This window comes from Varroa destructor, unplaced genomic scaffold (genome assembly GCF_002443255.2).
Source record: "Varroa destructor unplaced genomic scaffold, Vdes_3.0 BEIS01000001.1, whole genome shotgun sequence".
NCBI classification, from domain to species: domain Eukaryota; kingdom Metazoa; phylum Arthropoda; class Arachnida; order Mesostigmata; family Varroidae; genus Varroa; species Varroa destructor.
The window spans coordinates 38,075,402-38,088,699 of NW_019211454.1; the positions used below are offsets into that span (position 1 = coordinate 38,075,402).

A 13,298-nucleotide genomic window follows, 5' to 3' on the forward strand; every position below is an offset into this window, starting at 1 on the left:
TCTTCTATTTCACTAGCTGATAATAACACCGGAACAGCAAAAAGTACACCTTGAAAAGCCAAGCTTAGCGAAACATATATGCATGTGTAATATATAGAGGGAAAAGTCTTAATAAACTTCTAAGAAAAAACTTATGTATTAAACGAGTATAGACGTTAATCCATGTTTTTATTCTTTTAATAGTAGAAAGAACCATCTTCATAGAACACGTCAATCTATGCACACAGTGTTGATGTGATGAAGGTCGTCTACGATGAAGCTACTTAGGATAAAGCCTAGGATAACGCCCCAGAGAGTGTCCATCGGTAGGCGGGAGACTCACCCACGTCCATACTGGCACTGACAACCACAGGGTACTAGGATGCGTTCGCTAGCGAATTTCTGTGTCTGCTGATCGAAAACTACCATTGGCGAAAAACCGAACTTTTGCACGCAGCGTGTCAGTTCACCAGGCGAATCATCCATTATGTCAACGGAGCACGGCCTCCCCTCGTCCCTAAATATCAGCGAAATTCTTCATATTAGAAAACCTATAATGATTGAGCATATTAGGTGTGGAAAAGGTGTTTATACGAAACAAGTTCTACATAGCTATATAATGGCCTTACGGACTCAGGTCTTGCTGGAAGCTAGTGCACATCGTGTTTTGTTTTTTTCACAAGGATACTTTGTCGTGTTTGACAACCATATGTATACGAGAAAAATATGGAATATGCGGCTCCATAGCGTAACGAGTCGACGTGCATAGCCGAAGTTTCAACTTTCCCAAAACGTATCGGCCTTCCGAACTATGATGACTTACATGGCTTAATTTTTCCTCAAAGCAGCTGGCAAATAAGTTTCGCTTGCCCTAAACTTCTCACAGAGATGCGCATAGGTCGTGAACGATCTGCATAGGTTTTTATATGAGGATATCATGCCTCTATAGCGCCTGTTCGATACTGAACGGAACCCTCGTCGAAGTTCTTTTTTTGAGATCTTCTCAGTAGCTTCTTGAAATCTCCAAACTGACTATCAAAGCAATTCGCCAATCAATACTATCACCAGATACCTTTATTTCAATTATACAAAAAAATGACATTGAATATTCCTATGGTGCTAGGGCATTTTGGTATCAGCATACTTGCTGCATCTTAGGTAGCCTCTGATTCAGATCGAGCGCACGATGCAACACCACCTATCAGACGGTCCGCCTGCATTGGCTTAGCGGAATGCTATGTAATAACAGGTAACATGTATCGGGCTTCGGGAAGGTAAGAAGATAATATTAGGGTACTCAGAATAAAGTTGCTATTCGAGCCTATTCGATTGAAGTATAAAATCTGGCATCGCCTTCGCCTACGATAAAGTCGAAATGGACGATATTCATACGATTGGCCATGGTAATATTCAGTAAGCAATCTCGCTTACTATAGCCTCTGTCAAAATAAGCTTATCCCATAACTTTCGCCTTGTTAAACGGTTCATCTGATTTAGAATCCTATTGAAATCTATATCAGGAGATCATTTACTCCAAATAGGAGGCGAACCTTCTTCGCTAAACTAGCTATATTCTGATTCTACATGACTCAATGACGGAAGAACGCTTGTAAATAGACGATTATAAAAAGTGAGCTATAATAATGACAAAAACCTAGTTGTATTAATTTGAGTCCACTTATAACATAAGGAACGGTTTTCTTTTTTTTCGCACACGATTAGAAGCCCGTTGGTGGAACAATTGTAGTTAAAGCGATTCAGCCGGGTCGGCAGCGTAAAGACAATCATCGCTACACGCCGGTATCTATTTATCAAAAAAAAAAAAACACCCTTTTCTAGTAAAAGAGATGCTTTCCTGAGCATCTGTGTCTCAACGCTTACATGCAGTACGTATACTGTACGACCTGTCTCCCCGACAAATAACGCCATCGACCATGTTCATTACGGCCGATGTCCGGGTACTCGTTCGTCACCACCTGTTCGCGGCATAAATTCATAAAGGGTGCTGCAAATGAACCGTATCATAACACTGATTATTAGTCAAAGGCAATGAATATAATCGCGTCGTAAATGTATATTCTGCTGTATCTTCCCATATCTATATAATATAATAATCAAAGTGAAAGGTACGATTGCTATTCATTCTAGTTGTTCTAGCGAGACAACCTGGTAAATAGTGAGAGGACTCTATTCTTTCTGCGCACGTAAAAACAAATAGCTACTAATGTTGTCAACGTATTTTTTAACTTTATATTTATTTTCTATCAATATATACCTCTTATTGGGAAAATGCAAATAAAATATAGCGTAAAAAACAAAAACGTGTCGATTAATTGTTGGCGTTAGAAACACTGCAGTTCCCTTGTGAAAGGGCCGAAAGTCCAGTATATTAGGTTTTTTTTTTTCAGGAAACGCGCCTGCCTCAATGGAGTAATGTGAAAGTAGATTTACGTTACTTTCCATATTTACACACGTTTAATCGACACACGGCTCAGTAACTGATAAACTGCAATACTCTCATCGTCAACAAGGTATAGCCATTTACCCTGTAGTACACGTCATAGGGATAGTTAGGTTTTATTTCTGATACAACAATGCTTTCAAGTAGACTAGGTTTTCTTGGTCACTGTTGAAGTTTAATTGTGTTCTATGTTAGAGCTAATGAGGGCTTCATTCAATTTTGCGACAATTTTCAAAAAACTACTCTGCCATCGGTGCTGAGTCCTTAACTTGAAGCTATCTTCTCTTCAGCAACACCGGCATCAAAAGCCCACAAAATTGCAAGGAAGTTTTGCTGAATCGTGACGATGTTTTTAGAAAACCTTTCTGATTAGCCCAGGCGACAAAACTGCTGGTTTTTTTTGTTTGCTTGTAAAAGAGATAGCAGCCTGACGAACGTTTTTTCTGACCTGGTCATAGTTTCAGACCCTATGATTTCTACGCGTGAATCGCGTGAGTTTCACTGGCATTTTTTGTTATTTGGAAACAGTTCGTGTAAATGATTACAATTGAAACGCTCTCTAAACAAAGAACATATACATATATATACGAGTAGGGTCTAAAATTTATTCAGCGATGTTCGCAAAATGTAGGATCATTACTAGTTGTTAGAGGGTTCCACCAAACACGAAAAGGTTTTGTTAATAGCGTCATACACGTAGGGCGGCGATCTGCCGTGAGTCACGGGTTACGGGGTCGTAAGCGACGATCTGCTAGGTCTTGTTCTGATGGTTTTAATCTATTTTTCTAAGGAACTGCTTTTATCTTTCAGCCCACAGCCACGTAGCTAGGTATCCAACCTAGAACAACAGCTGGATTTAATACTATATAGTAATGTATTCATATAAATGAATGTTTGTATAATATGAAAGCTATGACTGTTGGCGGAAGAGAAGGGGGACATTGTCAAAGCTGGTGACAACTAGTGACCGCATTGTTAACATTAAACGACATCGTATTGATGATTGTCAGTACTACTTCCTCCGCTAGCACAGAACTCCTAACTCTGTAAAAAGAGGCACTGTTGATTCGAGTACCTGGAAAGCGGTCTCGTTAAACAATTCTACATATTGGGCATTGTGTTCGGCTGTGACCTGAGTAATTGGCGGTGAAGGACAAGCCTCGTAAAGGGCCACACCTTTCCATACGCTTATCAATAAAGCATATCTGACATATAAAATAGGTAACCTTAATCAATTCCGCTGAACTTCCTCTTGTACCGAACTTTTGCCTCAGGACCACCCGCTAAAACTGATACCGGAACAGTCATCTAATCAAGAGCAACTTTAGAATAATGCTAAATGTTTTTACATAAATCTTACTTTATTACGAACATATTTATATATTTAAGAGTTACATAAATGTAACATTAATACGATGGGATCATTTGATTTCTTCTATGGCAGTTATTCACTTCTATCTGTTTTTGACCACTTTTTAACATATGATTAGCTCTATTTCTATAGTGAATGTGGTATTTTTTTTGAGTTTATCTTCTCGTACTCGAGATTATCTCAGTCCATCGTACGTTTCAAGCATTCCTTTAAGAAAAGTCGAGACGAGTTAGGTCAGATGATTTAGAAGGGCGTTCGCCGTACCTAAAGATTAGCCGTTCATTTAACCCCCTACGTTATTAGTCATGTAAAAAGGTAGATCATCCCGTTAAAATTATATGTATTTTGAAAACCTTTGAACGATTTTAGGAACAAAAAAAAACCTACAATCATCTCTTATGCCAGCCTTCGACTTACATGCCGCATCAGGTAGTGTTTCTTTTGAAATGTAAACGCCTCTTTGTTGTTAGCACAAAGGTTTTTGATCCCTCATAGGCAGCCACTGTATCTGTTCGCACGCCTATACATGTAAAAATATGCCCTATCTCTGGACACACTTTTCCTCGGGGGCGAAAAGGCGGTCAAAAACTAAACCGAAACTATTCAACTTTCATAGAGAAAACCAAGGGAGCACGCCTTATTGATGCTGTAATTAACGCTAAATACGAAATATTTCAAGTTCGTAATAAAGAAATATTTATTCAAGTTGCTCCCAACTAGATGGCTATTCCTGTGTTAGCCAAATAGCGGCACTATAGATCATGCAGCCATGCCCCTATAGATAACAGCTAATGGCCAAAATAACTAGCTCAGACGTTACTTGTTACATGAATTGAGCCATTATTATCTTGACGTTTCCTGCGTGTCAGAAGTCCGGGCTTCGCCGTAACCTCTGGTGTTCCTTCAGAATTTCCAGAGTAGAACAGACTTCCTTTTACCAAGCCAGTCGCTTGTGCCGCCCCCTCCAATATGTCGAGAAGTTTCATAATCGTACTCCTGATATCATGAAAAAAGGTTTATTAATTACTTGCATAAACTAGTTGTTTTCTGAGGTATTTAGCAAATACGTACATATAGGTTAATGTTTTCTATGCGGGTGCACTGCCATCGTCATCATGAACACGCAGCCTTCACCGACTTAAATGTTGGTGTTATTCAATGGTTGCTGTACCATTTTACTCTTCTGTTGAGAGAACACCAGGTAGATACGGAAAGAGCCATTCCGGCTAAATCTTGTGGGAAAGCGAGGAGCAAGCCCATGATGCCACATTGAAAGGGTAATTCCAAAGACTTGTTCACACAATAAAAATAGCCAGAAACGTTGAAAGTACATATCATTCAATGTATCTGAAAAGACATAAAAATATCGTATAAGCCTATGAATTAATGAACGCTGAAGGTGCGACTATGATTGGTGCATTGTTTCAAAATTATATGTTTCGACGACGATTATTTATCTTCAAATGATAACTGATTTGACCCCAACCGCACTGCGCACAATGGACTCTTCCCGGTAATTTTAATTCTGTGAGGCCTTAGCACAGGCAAAAATGAATCTAAGCTGCGACCCCTATGCAAGCGAATAACTAGCCTAAAAAGCGTTTCTGGATTCTCCATTGCGGGTAATTTTTGATGTTTAGTGGCGCAAGAAATTGCTTCGAAAGCTTAGAAAAATCTTGTCTGTTATTTGAAGGTAAAAGTACGTGTCACTACTCCAGCTACATAAGGACCCCCTCCCCCGGACATCTCGGGTATGTTTAGGGCAACTCAATCGTTTGGGCTATGCACGGCCTACTCTCCAGAACTTCTTGACTAGCCCAGAACTTGCACCCGATTAGCGAACTTAACGGTGGAATGGCGATAAGTCCTTCAATGCTCCGACTATTAAAGCGCCTACTATAAATTTGCGCACTCCTCGAGTCGTTTCACCGTATAGGTAGGCATCTAAATGTTTGCCATTCTGATTGAATGGTCTGAATGCAACTGAACTCCCCGAAGCAGCGTCGTACAGAGCAATTAGTCTTCTCCTCGAAGGGGCAAGTTGCCTTAAAAGAGGCAAAGATTGTTTGAGCCAGTGTTGAGCTCTTGTCGTATTGGGTGATCCCTGTAAGTGATGAAAGCAATACACTACATCTAGAGAAAATTTCTCTCTTGTATACGCCTCGCTATATAGGTTTGTTCTACTATACGTATTGTCCGGAAAAGGCTAGTTTATTTCTTGACGGTGAGCGGATTTTACGAGCTCGCCAGTTTTTCGCCAGATTCATCCACCGTTCATCCAACAATAGCAACGGAGCAACGATCTATAATGGTATGGGGAAATCAGTCTTGTTTTTGATCGATTACAAGGGCATACGTCTAAATACAAGGCCATATACCAATTTGACTTAGTAGAGCCTGTAACGCCTTCACCTAGACCTTTGAAGCAGCGTGGCAACTAGGATAGCGAGAGTGAATGGATCAGTTATGGGACACGTCGAGATCCGCTGCTGACATTGTTGTCTTACACGATGAACCTGCTGGGATACTTCATACTTGTGTACTACAGGAAAAGCAAAAATTGACTTGGCCTCAATAGATCTTTCTAAGTTGGTTAGATAAAGAATAAAGGAACACAAAAGCAAAAAAGGACCGACTTACCTTAGACGTGCGAGGCTAAAATGGTGTTTGCACAGAGTTAGTGATGTTATTTTTAATGTCAAGTAGCCCTAGCGCTATCAATAGAGAGAAGACAGATGACTATAGCAAAAAAAAAACAGCAAATTCCAATAATAACAACAACAGCAATCACTAAGGGTTCTAAATGCCCCAAATGTATGATGTCCAATTGGGTAGCACATAGATCGCTTGTTGAGCGTGATTAAGCTTTTTCACGGCGACAGTCACACATTGCATATGTTTTTTCGAAGAACTGCACTCAATCCAGTTGATGTTACTAAAGAACTTTTCCGCAATTTTCACAGGTCCACACACAAGAGAGTAGACATTTTTTTTAAAATTTAGATGAGTTTTAGGAGCCCCCTAGGAGTGCCTCATCTCTCCTACTAGATTTTGTACTGATTGAGATCAATCAATTAATTAGATTACAATCCGATATGTGATGTTATTAGGAGACCAGTGCGCATGGTGAAAACACGCAGGCTTGTTTAGGTACTCGATTCCTAAATGTAACGGTAACGAACGCTAGCTAATTGTTCAACTTGTACGCTTTTTGAAAGAGCAGCGTACGAGATACAAGCAGAAATATATACGAACAAAAGATGCAAATTTAACTACATAGTTTTCTCTAGCAGTACTCCTAATTTAATAAGCGAACAATATAGACAGATTGTTTTGCTTTTGATGGAATTACGTAACACTTATCCATATCGCAATCGAGAAAATTGATTCAGGAGCTATTATGTTTTCAACATCGTTTGCCTCGGGGGCTTTTGCCGTATCTGTGTGCCATTTCCATGTTTAAGGAATTTCTCTTTTATACGATCGTGCCTGGATGCACATATCCACGAAAATCGTCTTAATACCACAAATTGATGATGTGTTATAGCTACATATAATTAAAACCATCACCTTTAAGACGCTGTTCGATAGAACGTCGAACTCGAGGTAGGGAAAAAAGTGTCCTATTCACTCATCTATAGATTTTATCTACTAGCATCTATCATATTATAACATACATTCGTGTGATTTGTGTTTCATCGAGTTGTCTTTTTCCATTTGGAAATGAAAACATATCATCGATATCCAGGGCTAATACATAAGATCTATCCGTGTAGACGCTGAGAGCCGACGGCAAAATGGCCTCGACACTGCATTGGGATCTCTAGTCTACTTACGAGCTATCAATCAATACATGAAAACGGGTGAAGGCGTAAAAAACTCCGACCCAGAAAGGTGGGGCGGCTAGCGAACATAGGACGATCCCAGAGCGAATGCAATTGTTTTTTTCATTACGAATTTGGGAAAAGCGGGAACTATTGTGCCAAACTAATGGATAGGTGACAATTAGATAAACAAAGTCGTTCGCAGACCGCACAAGTTGATCAAAAAGATATACGCAATGAAGGGAGCGAACACCTATTTAAGGGGTATGACTTATGAAATAATGCAATTCGTACAGCGGCAGCCAATGATGACAGGCAAAAATCTAATGTATCTTCTCAATGGACATAACGACTACCATTGAGTTTCCGTAATTTAATCTGAATTCCTTCATCTCAGAGCACCATGTCAGCATTATATTGTGTACAAACGTGATGTTTACAGATCGGTAGATTAGCATGAGCTGAATTCAACGCTGCTCTGAGTTGACCGAAGGACATACCTTTGTCCTCGAGCAGGTCTGTGGCAGATAAACTATCTTTACATTGGCTCGTAGTGCCAAATAATGGTAAAAGGCTTCTCAAAATAAGTATCTAGAGTTGAGTTCAAAGTTAGAAGATATCGAATACAGCTACATACTACTGATGGTCCCGTTTACGCAGAAATCATATCATATATAGTAGGAACGGAGCAGTATTATTGACACAAGCTAGTACATGCAGTGACCATATTATACATCTGTTTGATGCTCGTTATATAACAGAGAAAATTTCACAAAATACAGCTATCACATTCCTAATAACTGTTAGTCACTAGGTTCTCACCTTGTTGTGAGCGCCTTTTTTTTGTTCAAGTCGTTTACAGTTGTGGGGTGCTCGAGAACCTCCTCGAATGAGCACATCGTATGATTATCTGGACACATGGGTGGAGCATTTACGCTTACTGTTGGCAATAGACTGCCGTTTGCAAAACTGAAACGCAGTACACGAAGTTGCCCCGCGAAGACGGTTGGCAGGATCGTCAAGAACAGTGAGAGCGTGACCAGGACAATAGTCCCGCTCAGAGCGCGAGGCCCGAAGCAAAATGAAGCTGCGATGGCAGCTCGCATCGCTGCGATGCTAATAGACGTTTTTGATTCACCTGTTTAAAAGATCGAATAATGTCTAAACATCCATTTCTCAGCACCGTTTCAGTAGCACAAACATCCTACTAGACTAATGATATTTCGTTCTCTCTTTCGCCGAAGAAGCCAACGACGGGATTTGGGAAAAACTGAGATTTCCGTTTGAAGTTTAACATTACTTAATAGGTAGCAATACAAAATGAAAACAAAAAAGACGATCGATTGTGCGGCATATTGTAGCATCTATTCAAGCGCTATCGAATGCAGTAGTAATAGTAACAGTAGCTTTTTCTTCGAAAAGTCAATATGAGAGAAAAAACGAATGAAGACGAGGCATAACTTCAAATAAGAAGTCACCAAGGCCAAGGTCACCGTTGTTGTTGTTGTTGTAGTTTTGTATCAGTGACGTTGATCAAATGGCGAAACGTTTTAAAGCTGTTTGTTGATTCGTCGTCACGCCGGACGCGTACACCAAAGCAATCTCTGTATGTTTGTGTTTCAAGCGCTCAAGACTCGGTTTTTTGATGATTGTTGACCACACGTTATGGTGGTGTTACAAGAGGGCGCTGTTAAAAAAGGGTTATCAATAGGTAAGGGCGTATTAGATTACTGGCCAATCCATGGACTCTTGGTAAACATCGTCAATTTATTGTCTGCATTGCTCGGAAGCAGGCGGCACACGCTATCGTCTAAGCACATGTTGCTAAGCTGCCAATTGGTGCGGTACGCCGATGACAATGGCCTGAGTGAGTTTTCTGGTCTGCTAACGATTGGCGAGTTTCAGTTGATAGTGATAGGGCGTCTATTGTCACCACTGAGCAAAAAACATACAATAATACCGGGCCATTGGTATGAATAGCAGTCTAACACTACATGGAACATCTGTCGGATAGAAGAGCACGTACCTCTGCTTGGACACGGAGAACAAGTAACAATATTGTTATTAGTAACTGAGCCGATCAACGAACTGTTGATCAAGCCTCTATGATGTACTAATATACTGTATTTTATTATGTTTACATGCTAGTTGTTATCGATTTTCTACTTGCTTGGCCAATATCTCTTTTGCGTATCCCTGATAAATTAGTCACTATTTTTTTGTGCTTTCTGGATCACTGATACTCTTATAAGCCTGGCTACCTCATCAATAAACAATAATACAATACACATTACAATGTTGCTGAAACTCTTATATATATATATATATATGTATATATAACAAAAGAAAAGACATATGCAATTTCGCTTCCATATATGTACATATAGAAGCGAGATTGCATGTCTGCTTTTACGTAAAAGTAGAAAAAAAAAAGAGCCCAGCGAACGCTTACAGAGGTGCGCAGCGAACAACAGCCAGTTACGACAATGTCTGATCGATATTTGATGTCACTGCGTATACTTGCCTCCCCATCGCAGTAGATAACTTGTCTTGGATAAAAAAGCGAAGTAAGTTGAAACATCTGTTGACGTTGTAAAGCCCTAAAGCTGTGGCACCTTTCTCCGTTCAGGGTTAACCGAAAGCCCGTTAACGTACTCAACGGATGGAGCATGCACACTGAACTATTGTTCAAAATGCAAGAGAATGATAGACGCTTTGCGGCCAATGTCTTAGAGGGTACACAACTTTATTGTAAATTATATAGACGAATTCATTTAAGCAATCTTTGAGCATATACGTTGGGCCGAGTATGGCCTAGTGAAAAAAGCCCTCACGTTAGAAGCAAGGCTAAGCGACGTACAGTTATATTCCCTACGTTCACAGTCTAAGAATGGTTAAGCTTTAATAATTAAGAAAAAATCTTTCTGACACAGAGTTATTTTTTAGCAGTAAATCGTATAACACGCGACGCTGTCACACCGAAAGATCTATACCACCGGATCCGAAATCACACATTATCCCAAAGATCGTTTGCTTCCACACCGGGAAATTTAGCCATTGCTACGAAGTGCAGTAAAACAGAGAAATGTTTTTAAGACTGAGTAGACTTTTCTACTCGCAACAGATATTTACTTTTTTACACTTTTTCCTTCTTTTTACTCGACACTTTCGTTGATAGCAGCTGACCGAGAAAACGTGTGGATACTGCGATGAGGGGCCGCTTACTGTCGAGCCAATCGAGCTTGGTTTCCTTCGTTAGAAAGGGAGACAACAATTTGACATCTATTCATTATTGATATAGGAGTTAACTAGAGAGCCATTTAGCTATGCTCACCTGAATGGATTTTCCCGTAGAGAGGCGAGAACGTCTCGCCAATGATGAGTTTTCGACGGCTTTGTACCCAACGAAACAGACTATCGAGAACGAGCTGTCCGAATGAAAGAACTTCAGTGGGACATGCCCCCTGCGGCGGCGAGAGTTCATGATTTAACTCACACGCATCGCTGAGTTTATCAGGAATTCCGGCAAAACCATAAAAATCACACCAAGCGCAGTAGCCAACCAGACGCTCACAAGCCGATTCTGGTGAGTGTTGTCCACTTGCGTGCGGAAAATAGCATTATCATAGAAATATCATGGCGTGTTTTCTTGGGGCGAACTTAGGCGCAAATAGGTGTAACATTACCAAACCATCAGTGTTCTATTAACAGATCCATCAGTTGGTTAGTAAAGTCTTCAAAGAGACATTTGTGTTTATTTAAAACGTTTGATTGCTATTCTTGTTTATGCAGACGAGCTCGGCACGAAGTTGAGCACTAGATTTCCCTAGAATATATTGTGGCGTTCCGAGCTATCGACTTTTCCATCAGCTTCCCCTATACAATGTAATTTAGGAAAACGACAGTTATAATAATAGACGGCTTCAAACTCGGCCACATAGACAGGACGAGGTTGAAGAATCTGTTTTGTTTACAATATTACCTTAAGCAGATCTGATGAAAAGAAAAAAAGATATGACGAACCACGATTGCTAGTTGAAGCCAGTCTGATTTCCATAGATCGTGTGGCACGCGCATGCAGATTTACGCTGCTGGTCACCGCGATTTTGTGTTTCGTTACGGCCTTCATAACTGAACTGTCTTTAGGATGTATATCCTCGTATTTGTCGACTAAACAGGGGGATTATGATTACTGACATGGTTACTGATTGAGACCAGATGGTACTGGTAACTTCGTGGTATCTGCGAATAGCGACAGTAGCCCACTAGCTAGGCTCCATTAGCACGTCAGTGATCGATTCGACCTCAGGCCCATTCCTTCCAAGATCGCAGACTGCCGTATAGTTCTGCCTTGAATCAAACTGCTGGAATCCAGGGTGTCGTTTCGCTTTAACAAACAAATTTAATGCCAGCTTATTAATAGAACCGAAATCAACCTGAAAGCTCTTAGGAAAGTTACTCCACACCGCTACCACACTGCTCCGTTCCACGCTTACAATGGAGCTCCGATTCTTATGCCTGTATGTATAAAACCACACAGGACAACCTCATTACTCAGTGGCTATAATCAAGTTGATATGTGAAAGCATCGTTGCTTACAAGCTTCATCAGTTAACGTCAGTGACGCAGTTCTCGGGCATCCAAAGCGCTTAGAGACGAGTGTCGTCCCGGATTTCTGATCAGTCACCTCTTATAAGTAGCGATCCAGATCGACCAGGTGGGTTTGTTGTCAGGCTATTTTAAATAAGTATTCTGTACAACCTTTCTATCGTCTATCGTTATAATACTGAGCATAAAAATTAGAGAAATATTGTTGATAAATTACAACGTTAAGTAGCTTTAAGTAAGTTTACTGTTATTCGCAAACCTATGTTCTCTATCACTTTATTCAGTCTAGTGAAAAAATAACAACAAGTGTTATTAAATTGTTGTAAGTTTCGCATGTTCAACATTAATATAATAGTAATAATGAATGGGAATATACTGTGACAGCAAATATAGCGAATGATATAACGGAAGTGACTGAGACTTTGGCGTTCGTCATTTACACAGTGACTAATTATTAATACCTAAAAAGTCGCTTGATCTTTCAAATCAGAGCACTAGACAAGAATGAACGATATTGTTTATATTTTAAAGAAATTGAACACTTTTTTTCAGCAAGACTTGTTTCACTGGTAATTGTTCAAAGGTTAGTCGTACACCTATTAACGCTCTATTATTTGGTTGGTATCTTGTGTTCCTGAGAAGATATCAGTGCAAAAGTAGTCACTAGTGATCCTGATTTGGGTCTGTTCGGGTACCTACCCAGTATATATAAAATTCTCACTTAAATGGTTTTCAGCGCAATGAAACTGTTCATCAAAGTGATTGACTTCCGTTTTCATAGGCGCAAGAGCAGAGACGCGATAATTTCTTTCATTACAATTCTAATGAGTGTGGGCTACAATGTACACTTTATCCGTAAGGCTATATCTCGACTGTCTCGGCCACGATACCTCATTTCTGACCGGCCGTTTTATAGCACGTTCCGCTATAGCTGAACTGATTCACAGTCCAACTATGACTGTAATATGGACCCGCTTCCATCTGTCGGCAAGCGTCGTGGGTAACGTGATCTTAGCGCGATCGCCATCGGCGTGATGAACGGTGTCACCGAGAG

The 13,298-nt window shown here is 40.2% G+C and overlaps 2 protein-coding genes across 2 annotated transcripts in view; one reads left to right on the top strand and one right to left on the bottom strand.

The window, feature by feature from the left end:
* LOC111255491 (mitochondrial coenzyme A transporter SLC25A16-like) overlaps positions 1–13,298 on the top strand; it is an 87,966-nt gene that overhangs the window by 19,798 nt on the left and 54,870 nt on the right. The gene's annotated exons all lie outside the window — the stretch shown is intronic.
* On the bottom strand, positions 139–11,249 carry LOC111243023 (uncharacterized). Its single transcript, XM_086978394.1, has 6 exons — positions 10,971–11,249; positions 8,459–8,774; positions 6,453–6,467; positions 4,633–4,808; positions 1,861–1,984; positions 139–496 (listed from the first exon to the last, which is right to left on the bottom strand). The coding sequence occupies exons 2-6, from the start codon at positions 8,740–8,742 to the stop codon at positions 319–321; spliced, it is 777 nt and encodes a 258-aa protein (XP_086834520.1). The 5' UTR covers positions 8,743–8,774; positions 10,971–11,249; the 3' UTR covers positions 139–318.

Bases quoted from the DNA above. Each gene is read 5' to 3' on its own strand.
- LOC111243023 (XM_086978394.1), bottom strand. From the start codon at position 8,742: ATGCGAGCTGCCATCGCAGCTTCATTTTGCTTCGGGCCTCGCGCTCTG. The intron at 1,985-4,632 runs GTAACGTCTGAG...GTTCATTTGCAG, and splicing joins TGGCTCAATTCATGTAACAA to CACCCTTTATGAATTTATGC. The intron at 497-1,860 runs GTAAGCGTTGAG...GCTGATATTTAG, and splicing joins GTACAGTATACGTACTGCAT to GGACGAGGGGAGGCCGTGCT.